General features: G+C 38.2%; 1 protein-coding gene across 1 annotated transcript; it reads right to left on the bottom strand.

The window, feature by feature from the left end:
• Positions 1 to 5,354: 5,354 nt before the first annotated feature.
• Positions 5,355 to 14,519, bottom strand: LOC140949617 (junctional adhesion molecule A-like). The gene is made up of 3 exons (XM_073398774.1): positions 14,459 to 14,519; positions 13,958 to 14,296; positions 5,355 to 5,653 (listed from the first exon to the last, which is right to left on the bottom strand). The coding sequence occupies exons 1-3, from the start codon at positions 14,517 to 14,519 to the stop codon at positions 5,355 to 5,357; spliced, it is 699 nt and encodes a 232-aa protein (XP_073254875.1).
• Positions 14,520 to 14,550: the final 31 nt, after the last annotated feature.

The following is a 14,550-nucleotide window of genomic DNA, read 5'->3' as shown; positions in this document are numbered from 1 at the left end:
CGTTAAAAACGGAGGACACTTTGTACAAATTGGATATTTTCCGACACAGACCAATTTGTGGTCTTTCCCCAAGTAAATGTCAGTCTTTACGGCAGACTTTCAAGTTTTAACGAATCATGCAGGCTCTATTATTTGCGAAACATGTCACCGCTTTTGCTGTTGCTTTGAGTGGCTAGAAGGAAGCTAAATTCCAAAAAAAGTCTAGAAAGTTTTTTATCATTGCCGTCGATTTGTGGGTACTTAGGAAAAGGGACGAAAAACAATGCTGACGCTGAACACGTCATCTTATTTTCGCACGGGCGTGCGTAAATAAAGATTTTGTTCATAGCGGCTCAATAGGACTTATATAGGGCAAGCACGCGCGCTATGTTATAAATAGACTTCTTGAAACAACTGAACACATTTTACGTTGTAAATAATGTATAATTCCAATTCATCATAAGCATCAGTAATTAGAGTGAAAAAATAGCAGAAACCATGAGTGACATAGGTTGGTTAGAATGTCAATTTGTTTTGTTAAAATTATTTTAAGTATCAGAAATCAAATGAGCCAATGATAGAACTTGAAGTTTTGGTAGTTATTTATATTAATCTAAGAGGCTGCGTAGTTAGCGCTTTTACTTGATCAAATGCTTCAGTGCCTATTTATTTTTTAGAGTTTTTGTCTTCCCAATGCGGCATTTAATCAAGACTGGTGTTACTGATTATTTTGCATTCATCTGTTTGATACGGGGTGGCATTTGATCCAGTAAATCTATATTCATCGAAAAAAAAAAAAAGTCATTTACTGAAATTATTACATGCAAATGAACCATAAAATTACTCATGGTATCAGAAAATTCCTGTACATGTGTATAAATTGATTAAAAATTGCTGACAAGAGGAAATGTTTTAAATATTTAAAAAGTCCCTCCATGCTTGTTCAAGCTCACTTACGTCAAGTCCATCCCAACCCAGACCATACACCACCCCTCCCACCCCCTTCCAAAAAACCTAATGTGGGTTTTGGTGACAGGCAAGGTAGCAGTCAATAGTAATGTAAATCCTCTCTTATCAAATAAGTGTACCCCCCCCCCCCTCCACCGTTTCAAAAGTATAACAATCAATTTAAGACCCCTCTCTTTTAAGTACCCCCTCCCCTAAGAGCCTTTTTTACAACCACAACAATAAATGACAAACTGTTGCATGGTGCATCTTTTTCGCCAAAAAGCACAAATTATCTCCTGTCCATAGATCAAAGTCATCTATTTATGCACAGGGCTGTTCATTTCATGCTTCAGACAAGTTAACTTGTATTACTATTGATCAGACAACTTCAGGTGCTTAAAATATCAATTAGATTGTACAAAAAGAAACATCCAATATTTTACTGGCATTAGCTTAACTTTGTACTAAAATTTCACGGCCACGAAAACAACCATAACATGTCAATATCAACAATTTTGAACTGTAGCCTTCTAAATATGTAAACAAAAGAAGATTACATTTTATAGTTAAAAATCTCACTCGTGTCCGAGTAACTGTGTCGAATTTTGACTAGAGATTTGTTTCTCGGACGATTTGCGATAGGAAACAAGTCCATTTTATTCAGAAATGAGCGATAAATCGGTCGAGAGATTCAGGGATGGACGCAAACAACTATGAGACTATGGGCCGGAAACCCGCTAAGAGTACAATTAATTCGGATCGTAAATTTTTATACTGTTCCTGGCACCCCTTCGGAAAACGAAAAGTGAGATTAAATAAATATATTACATCGGGATCAACAAACCTTCCACCAGTTGGGACAAAAAAGGAAGTTCTTTGCAGCAGTCGCATTCAACTTCACTTGGCATCACACAACATCTCTCATATTCGCACCAAGACAGGTCCGTCCGGCGACTTTCAAGTCTCGAAGAATCTAAAGAAGAGACTTCTTCCTTCCCTGAATCAGTCTGTTCTTCCTCTCCTTGCTCACTGGAAGAATATTCAGGTTCAAGCTGATACGGCTCAATGGACATCGTTTTAAAATCACGATACGAAGTTTGTTTACAAAAAAAGGACCCGGACATATGCATTAGGACAACCTGGACGAGCAACCATCTTACGTCATCACCCCAGAGAGCCTTGCGCGCCAATCAAAATGGCGATCGCGAGAAGTTCGAACTCGTCTTGAAGGCCTCTCTTGTGAGGCCAAAAAGAAAAATCTAAAGCGAGAGAACATTTTTCTGTGCGAAAAATCTACTTTTGGAGACTTAAAGAGCATTTTGGGCGATATTTTCTTAAAGAGTGGAGGTTCCCTTTAAAGCTGGTTGCTTTAACCTTTCTTCCTATTGGGGAATTGTAAGAATGTACCAGTAATTAATGCACATTTTACTTCGAGGTAAACCTAACCTGTGTACAGGCGTCCCCCCTCCCACAGGAAAAATCGGGAGATCGCCGACGATAATCGTGTTCCCGTTTCCCCGGAATGTTGGGGACAGCCTCTGATTGGTTGTAATGTTAATGCTATGACGCAAATAATTTCCGGTGTTGTGATTGGTGAATGAACCTCAGAATAGATTCCCCGAGGACAAGCTCAGCCTTTGTGGACATTCATATTTGTTTACCGGTATTTGTATTTCAGCTTTCTCGAAAAGGCATGAGAAGTTAAGACCACCGATGTTTGCTGCACCGGTTGTGGGTGCGTCTGTCTGTACCGGTCGGTATTGTAAATAAAAGAGAAGACATACAAAATCCAACGTTAACAACCAAGGCAGGTCAAGCTTACCCCAAAAAGATTCTATTACAGAATTGATTATTTGAAAAAATGAATCCGTTAGTCGTTCCCGCAACTGGTGTCAAATTTAAATCGGCATTCCCGTATGCCGAATGAGCTGTGAATATTTTGAGAGAACTTCTCTGCATTTGGTCAGATTAAAAATCTTTGAATGGATTAAATGTCTAGAAATTTACATCAAATTCAGGGAAACTGAGCTGGTAGAAATTTCGTAACTGAATCGCGTGTGTATTCACGGCTCATTACGCATGCAAGAATGCCCACAGAGATGAATCTGAAATCTACAACTACCAACGGTTCAACTTTCGAATAATAAATAGGATCTTAAGAGGTACGCTTGACCTGGCTTCACTATAATTAGAGATCTTATATCTGGATTTTTGGGTGGACATTGCGTGAAGATGTTCGGCTAGCCTGTGTACAGACGCCAGAGCTATTTTTCGACCTTCATGAGCCTTTTCAAAGCGAAAGAACAAAAAAATAATTTATGCAAATGTATACCGGAACACGATTAACGACGGCGATTCACAGACGTCTCCTTTTCCGATTTTTCCTGAGGGAGGGGGGACGTCTGTACACAGGCTATGGTAAACCTACATTGTAGGGATCTATTAAAGTGGAACCCCGTCAATACAGTCACCAATGGGCCAAAAAAAATTGGTCGTATTTACGGGTGACCGTATTAACAAGGGTTTTTTACAAGAAAGAAATTTATGGCCCTTTTTTCAGGCAGCCAAAAAAAGTGGCCGTAATAACAAGGTGATTGTACAAGGCTGCTGCCTAAGAAAACTTTTTGGGAGCCTTTCGGGCTCCTGAAATAAAAAGTTAGGAGCCCAAGCCACATTTCTAGGAGCCCACTGATCGACAAAGTTCAAATTTATTAGGGCATAAATTGTTGTATAGTTAAGGTTCAGCTAAAATTCATTAGGGCCAATTTCCTGTTTTTCTGTTGGTAAATTTCTTTTCCTCAACCTCACTTAGGGACTGTCAGAGGTTTTTTTTTGCCTAAATGTATTTCGAGAAAAGACTTCTGGAACCTAGTTTTAATTAGTTTACCAGGATGACCTTATCGACAGAGTCTGTATCTCCTCTGCTCTAAGTAAGCAAATCGAGTTTCGAGACGAGTGAATCGATTTTCGCGTCTCGTGTTTCAAGTTTCAAGAAATCAGCATTTTTGACTATTCGTCACTCAAAGGAATTTCAAGAAAACTATTTATTTCTCACCTTCATTCGCACGTACAGCAGCAACGTTCACATGTACAATTTAAGCGAAGTTAAGTTAGAGTTTTTAGGCAATAAAAAAGGACCAACGAAACGTTTTTTATCTTGAATTTTGGAAAATTGGATCTGTAATTTTGCATGAAGTCTATCTTTTGAACTTTAAAAATGCCTTTATTTTTGGTGCATAACATGTGAAGGTATGTATTTACGTTAATTGTCACTTGCGACGATGTGAAGTGATTGAGATATGATCTGAAATAGTCGTCGTGAATCTTTTTCAAAAACTGTAATGTTTTTGCGAGCCTAGCTTCAAAAATTCCTACGAAACGTGAAAGTTAAGGTACAACGAAAAATAGAAAGGCATAGATAACGCTGAATAAATGATATACACAAGAAATTTGCGACTGTACCATCCGTAGCAAGATAGGAAACGCTAAACTTCGATTATTGTTGATCTGTGTAGATGCAAGTAAAAGTTGCATTAGGTCATGTGTAGTTTGAAACCTCTTGCTTTTTGCACGCATCGCAACTCTAAAAACATACAAAAGCGACCTATAAACATTTTTGGAAGGAAAATGTGGGGAAAAAATCGTAATTTTGATACCGAAAGTTTTTCTAAGACCATTAAATTCATTCGAGATCATTTTCAGACAAGAATCGACAACTCCATGCACTGCAGCGGAAGCCCCGGCGGGAGCGAACGTTCAAGACAAGCGCTTGTTCATTCACTTTTATCAGTCGAAATTGTTTGCCTATGGTCGACGTCAACGCGTTTTATGTTTTAGTTTCAAAACCACAGAATGAGCAGGAATTTTTTTTGTTTGTTCATAGGAAGTTAGCATAGAGGCAATTGCCATACTGGAATCATAAGTTTTAGGCGCCCGTGCGCGCTCCTTGTTTAAAATTTTCTTTGTCTCTGGCGACCGGGTGTCCATTAGACAGCAGCCTTGACGTATAACCGTGGTGGTGGAGGCCATAAAGCAGGGTTTCACTGTATCAAACAATCATGGAATAAATCATGGAATGAGGTTCAACCTTTACTTTTTTCCAAAGCTAAAAAAGGTGTTAACCTTACAGTTAACTCTCTCTAACATGGACACCTAGTTTAGGACTGGCACAGTATATCTGTCTTAGAGAGACTGCCATTTTATAGAGAGTTATCTAAGAGTAAAGAAAGGCAGGGAACAACTCTACACTATAGGCAACTGTTTTAGTGAGGTGTCAATTTGACTTTCCTTCATGAAACATACCCTGCTCCAGTTCAGCAGTAAGACAACATCACATCAATAGACAAACATAGTAGAATTAGTATGTTGTTTGTTCAGAAAAAATCAACATCTAACCACTAATGCTGGGAAATCCACTGTACTTACAGTTAACAATATGAATTGTTCTGGTACTCACAATATATAGTTACACGGATTGTCTGATTGATGGCACTGCCAATTCCATTGTCAGCTTCACAGCGATATGTTCCAGCATTGTTTCTATTGTTGTTGATCACATATGAATTCCCAGTAAACAGGACATCACTGTCACTCGCGTTATCAAACACTCTTGTCCAGCTGACCTTTGGTGTTGGGTTCCCATCTGCAGAACAGCTTAAGGTGATCGTAGCAGGGTCACCTTCTACCACAACTTGGTCAGAACTGAAACTGTTGAAACTTGGAGGAACTGTACAGGACAGAAAACGTTCAATGAGATTAAAATAATCAATGATAATTAAGTCAGCAATGTGATGACGTGACTAAATTATAGTAATTACTGAAAATGTAAGGAGAAAGGCTGAGGCTGAAGTGATTCTAGGTTTACATGTACTAGCATGACGAACCAATTAGAAGTCATACTTAATCTGGGATGGTAGCACACCGAGAGGTACGTGCATACATACTGTACCCACTGCAGATGCATACACTAGGTACAATAAGTGATATAGTGTGAGAAGTAGGCACATGTACATGTAGAACAAATGTTAAGCTTGCACTCAACCCCAAAAAAAGTAGCCAATCAGGTTCAGCCTTGTCATTCCATTACACATAGCATTAGAAGAGACATGTCAACTTCCCGTTGGGACCTGCAGATGCCAGTCCATGGAAGGGTAACCATTTCTATAGCTGGTTAGAGTACAATGCATAAAAGTATAGTGAAAGTGAGGTGTCTTGGCCACACCAAGATCACAACACAATGTTTCTGACAGGGCTCAAAGGAACTCTTGATTCAGAGTCCAACGCACATGATTAATGTTGCAATATAGCTTTACTAAATAAATTATTTTACATCATAGAATTTTTCTTAGAATTTTTTATGGAAGCAGCTCACTAGAAAAGGAGTTTTAATGAATCGTGATATGTTACTACTGTTAAAACTCTCATTGATTGATAAATAATATTATTGACTGATTAATTTACTGACCAGTTGAAACCACTATGCCCCATTGAGTCTTTCAATGTACCAAATGGATGTGGATATATGGTCGTTGTGAAAACAAACACCCCCGAAAACAAAGACGCAAGAAAAATTGGGGGTAAACACCCCAAAAAGAGGGCCTGAACATGAAGACCCCTGAAAAAGCAGACCCCAAAAGAAGACCCCCGTATTTTTTTCCTCTTACTATTACAGTTGACTCCCGATAACTCGAACCCACTATGTTAGCTAACTCGAACCTCGCGCTAACTCAAACCAAAGTTGATTTCTCCTGGATTTCCTTCATACATTTACTTCAATTTTACCCTCGGTAACTCAAACCCTCAATAACTCAAACCTCCTGCTAACTAGAAGTAACTTTTGTCTCCATTCAGATCATTTCTATAAAATTTTAGCCCCAATGACTTGAACCATGTTTTAAGCACGCGAAACAAGTAAAACAAGTCGGAAAAAAACAACAACAACCTAATGAAGTCTGAAACAAGGAATTTATTTATTTCCAAACATTCATGTGAATTCTTTGTCTTATGCCTTTCGTAAAATGCTTATTTCTTGTTAACAGTTTATGCGCAAAGAACTTAAAAAGGTCGTCAGGAAATTAATCAATGCACTGTTCATATTTCTAGGACTGAAGAATATAATGTGAACTGTACGTATAGTTCAAGTTTTTCATTTATTTTTTTCAACTCCTGAAGCCTGAAGCGCCCCATTTTCAAATGGTAACTTCAAGAGGGCTCTTGGGTAACTGTCTATTTTCCTGTCCAAAAAATTTCTAAATTTCACCTTTTTGGATCATATACCCATTCAAATAAACGCCACCCATGTGAGCTTTCGATCCACAATTGAGCATACAGTGTTTTTGTTACAATTTGCTAGTGAGTCTTGAGACTCATCGTATTAAAGATCATGAGTCCCAGTCCAGAATCAATGAGTCCCAGTTCAAAATCCAATGAGTCCTAACTATATTAAAAGATGCCAGAACTCTCATGAAACCAGACAATTTACACTTGATGTGACATCCCAAGGAAAACAGTTAGTTTTGTTTTCCCAAGAGTCCTGATGTTTCCTAAGGACTCGAGGCAAAACAAAACTAAGTGTTTCCCAAGGGACCTGACACTAAGTTTTTTGTTATATTTCTAGAATTTCACTTAAACGGCGACAGAAGAATAACCGGAGTGAATCAAAACAGTCGACTCGGGTACTTGGCATATAACTGTTATAAGAACACAATTTTATTCTAAATGAATGAAAGATTTACAAAGTACTTTCCTCATATTAATTATCTGCATCTTTTTCTCCCACTAGCTACTGTTTCTCCTCTGGGATAACTTTGAAAATCGTTGCTTTTTAGCTCGAGGCTTTATGTTTTAGTTGTTGTGTTCATTTACGAAAAAGTCAGGCATGATGGCGGACGTGTCGAATGATGTCTTCAAATTTTGTTGAATTTTTCCTGATTTTTCGTCAAATTTTGTGTGTCTTTTTGTTTGTTCTTGTTGTTGTGCCATATGAAATGCCGGCCCTTACATCACAGAAGCTAGAAAAGATCCTTGATGAAAAACTGCGCCCAATTAGTGACCTCAGTGAGCAGCTTAAACAGGCGCTGGAGTCCATCTCCTCGTTAAATACCGTAGTTACTAAAACAAGGAATGACCTGCAATGACCTACAATGACCTACAATGATCTACAATGATCCACAATGACCTACAATGACCTAAAATGATCTACAATGATCTACAATGACCTACAATGACCCACAATGACCGCAATGATCTACAATGATCCACAATGACCTACAATGACCTACAATGATCTACAATGATCTACAATGACCTACAATGACCGAACGAGGGGACCTGAAAATACGCCTAAGATCCCTGTAATAAGCTAAAATGAAGAGTTTAGAAAAAGACAAAAAAAAAAAAAGAAGATCAAGGGACATGTGTGCATAAACGTAACGCGTTTAGTCTTACTGCATGACAGCCGAAATGATGACAGCATCTCTAATTATTATGCTTGGAGATAAATTTACAGTGTAATAATGCATGTATGATGATAATGAAAAAAAAAAAAAAAAAAAAAAAACTCCCAAAAAAACCTTTGGATTATTTTCCCGTGTTACATGACAAAAACACCTAATTAACGTATTTAGCGACACGCACATAAAAAGTCTATTTACCAAAAAAATTAACCAACCCATTGTAAAATGTATCGTGTATCGAAAATGGTGCTGTTACGCTTTTTTATGGATCTAACGGAATTCAAGATAAGTAGGTTGCGTTGTAAAGATGATCCATAAATTCTTACACTTGAATGCAACGTTCCTCGGAGGCGCCAAAGTGGTCATGGAGGTGTAAATTTGACTATCCTGCGTTGTGTTAGTGAGGTTACATTATTAATTGTTAGCGTGGTTCCATTTATCTCACGTCAACGTACCACTGACCCAGTCTACGACAAGTCAGTAGTAGGTGTGACTTACTTAGGCCCCGTCCACACGTATCCGGAGATTTTTGTATCCGCAAATTTTTTTATGCGGATACACCAAGCGTCCACACGTGTCCGCCGTATACGCTCGGTGTATCCGGAGATTTCTGTTATTGATGGAGTGTATTATGCGCTGTCCAAGGGCGTTCTTAAGAGAAACTGAAAACTAACTTCAAACCATTTGTGGCCGAGAGTTCAGTATTCTGTCTTTAGTGAGACGTTGCCTTACAAGATGTGATTTTAAACAAAAAAAGTGAGGCATAAATATGTCTGACCAACCCATCATTTTTATGATAAAATGTACTGCTATGAACCTCGACAACGTCTTGGTCCATATCGCGGACATCATTCACCGTTACATCTTTCTTCTCAGAAAAAAAAATTAGCGGTTTTGAAAACACTTCTTTTCCATTTCATCTGCGTTGTTGTGAAAATTAAAATTTTTGAGGTTTTCCCCTTATCCTGTAACGACAACAATTATATGGCCTACAGCTGACCGAATTCCGCATTCTTTAATTTTCAAGAGTATGCAAAACAAGAGAATTGCAGACAATATTCGTGCATTGTCATTTTTTTCCCCCGAGAAATTGGAACTAAGAACCTGACGAAAAGAAAATTCATCGTTGAACCGAGTTTTTTGCACAAGTTGGACAATAACAAGTGAAAAATGCACACGGGCGCACGTGCAAGAAAACAAAAGCATATATATCTATATATATATATATATATATACTTTTCTTTTTTTTTTCCCGCCTTCTGTCACGCCACTTTCCACCATGCTTTCAACAAGTGCTGTACCCGAGCGGGGTACAATTGCTCAATGTATCATGATCGGCATACATTTGATTTTAGTCAAGGCCGTGTGACCAAGAATAAACCAATTGCACTCCCTGTTCTAGTTGAGTGAAAGTCTAGGAATACCGTACTACCTTGAACAATAGCCGGGGCGATATTGTTTCTATTTTAGCGTCAAAAGGTGGCGATTTTTCAAGGGAAGGCAATTATTTAAGGGGGGGGGGGATTATTTGAAATATTGCTCACTGGAAGTCATGCCCTAAATATTTTGTTTTATTATCCCAATAAATAAATAAAAATGTCACACCAAATAAACTGAACATGTGCTAATAAGGTGTTCCAAATTTGGTTCCTTGATTAATTTTCAGAGCTTGAATCGTCACTGATCAGTTTTGCTGGATCAGATTTCATTTCAACTTGACAGAGAGGGGATAAAAGAAACAGAAGATGGCGTGCGAGGTGTTGGGGGGAGGGGGGACGATTATTTTAAATATTACCATCAAAGCGGGGCGATTATTGGAGGGAGGCGATTAATCGAGGGATGGCTATTATTTGAGGAAATACGGTATAACAATCATGTTTAATTGTGGGCGACAAGAGGAGCCCACAATCCTAATCTCTAGGTTCGGTTGCTATTACCCATCGCGCATGCGTCGCATGTATGTAGCCAGCATTTGTTTGGACTTCCACCAAGAATGAATGGAATGCACAGACTCTTTAATCCCACACCTTTGGACCTTCTATCACTCGTAATCTGATTAGGCGTGTTTTGATCATCTCTCACTGAAACTTTATGGCATAAATAAAGAATAACCACTCCAACAGTAAAATAAACATGGCCGCTTTAAACAAAAAAATTTGATATTGGAGAATTTGCATTGAAATTATTTGAAACCTATTTTATGAGCGGACAAAATTATTACTCTTGTTTGGAGGTAGCTTTCAATACAGATTTCAAATCACACAAACAGAGCATTCTTTAAAAAATATTTTTCACATCGAGCGAAGATCGTCGCATCCCAAAGGACGCAAGCCGTCAATTTTTCTGCTTCTTTGAGACTTTTTTAGTGTCAGGGGCACGCAGGGGTAACAAAATCATTGGAGCATGAGAATTCGCTGACTTAGGCTATTAAACGCTAGCATGCCATTGAAGATAAGGTAATCAGCATTCTTGCACTGTTTATATTTAGAAGGATTTCATTTGAATGGTTTTAGGCTTATTGGTTGACTACTTTGTTGTGGGTTACAATGTAAATCTGTTCTCAACCTAGATGTACATGGATAAAAAACAATATCCAACCTTTGTTACCAGGATAAGAGCTATAGCAAAAAGCTAAACCTAGTACATTGTACATCTACATGTACATGTAGGTAGCTTTTATATTGGTTTATTTTGGGGATAGATTGTACCAACAACTAACTTGATTATTTTCTTTTGCCCATGCACGTTGCCATTCAAATTGTTCTTTTTTTAGTTAAAAAATTTAAACTCAGCATGATATTTGTGGATTGTAATGGTAATTAGACATTACAAAGCTGGTTTGAATTTTTTATATACCAGTGGACCACTACAAATCTGACTCATCAAAGAAAATTAAGAAGTGTCTTGGAAAAAATCATTGGACTACAACATGTGTGAGAAATCTTTCTGATTTTTTGTATGTTTTGGTGATTTATCAGCATAATGAACCTTTCAAAATTATCGGTGTTTTCATTATTATAATATGCTTTCATTGACCTCTTGCAAAGGAAGATTATTGGACCCAGAAATGATGCTATTCAATTGCTAGTAATTTTGGTAACACAAAAGAATAGAATTCTTGCTTTCCAGAAACATCCACAGCACTCGACGTCTGCAATCAATCACTAATTATTTTTTTTTCTTAATTAAGGTGTTTGCATACTTTACAATTTTAGAGTATACTCCACAATTCACAAACAGATTTCTCTTGGTTTTTTTTACGCTGCTGATGAGAATAATAATAAATCTTATAAATCTGTATTGTTTTAAAACTGAAAGATTTTATTTTTGGTTAATCTTCTAACTTTGCCATTAATTAATGAAGCAGGGTTGATTTTGTGAGGAGAAATTAGACAACAGTCACTGCAGGATAAGTAATACATTAAATAAGTAACTATTGCTTTCTAAAAGCCAAAACTTGGTAGCTAAAATATTCTTATAGCTTTTAGCTTAAGTGTAAAAGATAATACACCACAATATCAAGGAACGAGTGCACGCATAAAAAAACGCGAATAGATAAAGTGTGACTCAGTAGCAAAATCCCATTTTTTTATTGTCAAAGTGAGAGATAAAGAAAGCTCTAAAGATATTATCGAAAACAGCGTTAACATTTTCTGTTTATGGCTTTTAGTTCTAATAATCATTTTATTTAATAATTTTGCCTCTGAAAAATGCATTTATTGTCTTAAAACAAAATCTGTCATCCTTCACTGCATGCATGGAATGAAGACAGATTAGCAAAAATGAACCAATTCCTTTGTGATGACTCACGCACCCCTAGATTTCAACTTAAAAAATCAATGTGATTGCCCCCACCATTCTTTCAAACTGGAAAATAATCCACTCTCGCTAAATGAGAGATGCTTTCGAGCACCGCTCAATGCATTGTTAATGTTGGGGTTTTCTAACAAAAAGTTCCAAAATTTTGAACGGCCGTGGTAAACACTAAAACATTGTTCTATGTCGACTAACTGAGAACTTTATTCAAGATTTCATTAGCCTGCGAGCAAGCTCTCCAATTTAAGCTAGCAAAGTGAGCCTCACGAGAACGCGCGAGCGATGGGCCGAGGAAAGGAGAGCTTGCAACGATCTCTCATAAATTTTCATTGCTACTCCGAAAACTTTCGCAAAATCACTGATATGTTTTTTTTTTTTCCACGGGGACATCGAACTTCAACGGGTCCGCTCGGATAAGAACTCACTACTTTGATTCTCGCTTCGTTTACTTTTGAAAAGTCGTCCATACTGCAGTGTAGAAGACTACTTCCCATCGCAATCACCAAAAAAAACATCATATATTTCCACAGGCAGCCCAAGCGCACTGTGTTTGGGTTCGGGCTTCAGAGGTCATTTGGTCGGAATATACTAGAATTATTAGTGTATCAGTACTCCATGGAAAGAAAGTCGACTAAACGGCGTTTAAACGTCGTAGGACACAGAGTGGCTATGAACTAAAGGTAAGGGAGCTTTTTGAATCAATATTTCGCGTGATCATGGCTTTTTTTTTTAGCGTTGTAGATTCGAATACATGTGACAATAAGGGCCCGAATCACATGTAATAATCCAAGAAATCTCGACCTTCGTTATCTTAAAGGCTACTAGTACAGATAAACAAACAAGAAGACTTCGTATCTTTAAGGTTTTTGCATTTATTTGGCATCAGATATTACACTAATAATTCTAGTATATTCCGACCAAATGACCTCTGAAGCCCGAACCCAAACATAGTGTGCTTGGGCTGCCTATGATGTTTCTGGAACTGGACAATAGCCTTTTTCTGCACTTGGTTCTCTTAAGTGTTACTCCAGCTCCAGTTGCTTCCAACTCTTTCTCTTTTCCTTCTTTACGGTCAAGCTACACAGCTACACTGTCAAGTACATGTTTCTGAATTTTTCTACTTAGTAGAATTCAATCGGCCGAAGAAACCGACGCTGGAAGACAGCGCTTGAATCACTCTTCACTTTCACTCTCCCGGTTTTCAGAATTATACAAGGCGCTTGACACAAACGAATACAACTAATGAAGGGTTTTCATTTTCCTTCCACAAGAACTACAAGCTCGGTCCGAATTATCCTCGGCTCGCGATATTCTCTTTGCGAGAATTGCATCAAACGAGCCGAGCCTACTTTGAGGGCTGAAACAAGTTCTCGGTACCAATCTGATCCTCCTGAGAACCAAATTTGACACACGGCGAAGCCGGGGTGCCAGCTTGGCCTGTTATCAACCAACTTTGATTTCCGAAACGTCATTTTTCAGCCAATGGTATTTTCCTTCGTCTAGGTGAAGTACAAATGAAATTTTATGAGAGATCGTTGCAAGCTCTCCTTTCCTCTGCCCCTCGCAGCTTCGCCGATCGCTCGCGCGTTCTCGCGAGACTCGCTTCACTCCCCCAAATAGGAGAGCTTGCTCGCGAGCTAAGATTTCATATATTTTGCTATGCCCTGCACTACTCCCTGTCAGTGGTAAAAGTAGTCTGCCTTGATGACATGTTCAAGATAAGCTTATTTAAGTTTTAATTTAGAATATTTCGTACTTACACAGCACTCGTAGGCTGAGGTCATTCTGAGCTATGGGATTATTTTGTATATCATCGTTTTGAATTTCAAGCTGATAGTCGCCGTCGTCGTCTCTAACAACTCCAACAAACGAAATGGACGAAAATGCGTCTGTTACATTAGCTTGCACTCGACTATCAGGTATCAGTAGGGTATTGCTCAGCTTCTGTACAATGACTCTGCTTGGGACTGTACGAGTAAATCTCATCAATAGAAGAGGACGACCACCAAGGTTGTATCTCCATTCCAAAGTAATATTCTCGCCCTCCAACACCTCAGTTGGGTTTGAGGGTGCTACTGTTATAACGGGTTGCTGCATTTCTACAAAAGAAAAAAAAAACAGAAGAAAAAAGACAAGTCTGTTGGTTATTATACTCATCCTTTAATGAAAGCTTAGAAAATATAATCACTATGTTTCCTTACCGTTAACAAACTATTAACTCCAGTAAGAGAAATGTTTACTTCTCCCTCGATCAAACCTACCTGTTTCGCGAGGAAACAAAACGAAAAGCAGCACAGAAATTTGCCAAACGATAGAATACATCGCCACTCGTTTTCGGCGCTTGGAGCTCACA

The sequence above is a fragment of the Porites lutea genome, chromosome 10 (genome assembly GCF_958299795.1).
Source record: "Porites lutea chromosome 10, jaPorLute2.1, whole genome shotgun sequence".
In the NCBI taxonomy this organism is placed as follows: Eukaryota; Metazoa; Cnidaria; class Anthozoa; order Scleractinia; family Poritidae; genus Porites; species Porites lutea.
This window is presented reverse-complemented; position numbering and strand designations above follow the sequence as displayed.

What these genes read in the sequence shown, in the direction of transcription:
- LOC140949617 (XM_073398774.1), bottom strand. Translation starts at nt 14,519, where the DNA reads ATGTATTCTATCGTTTGGCAAATTTCTGTGCTGCTTTTCGTTTTGTTT. An exon ending in TTTGTTTCCTCGCGAAACAG is followed by an intron (nt 14,297 to 14,458) that starts GTAGGTTTGATC and finishes TTTCTTTTGTAG; the next exon opens with AAATGCAGCAACCCGTTATA. An exon ending in CCTCAGCCTACGAGTGCTGT is followed by an intron (nt 5,654 to 13,957) that starts GTAAGTACGAAA and finishes TGTCCTGTACAG; the next exon opens with TTCCTCCAAGTTTCAACAGT.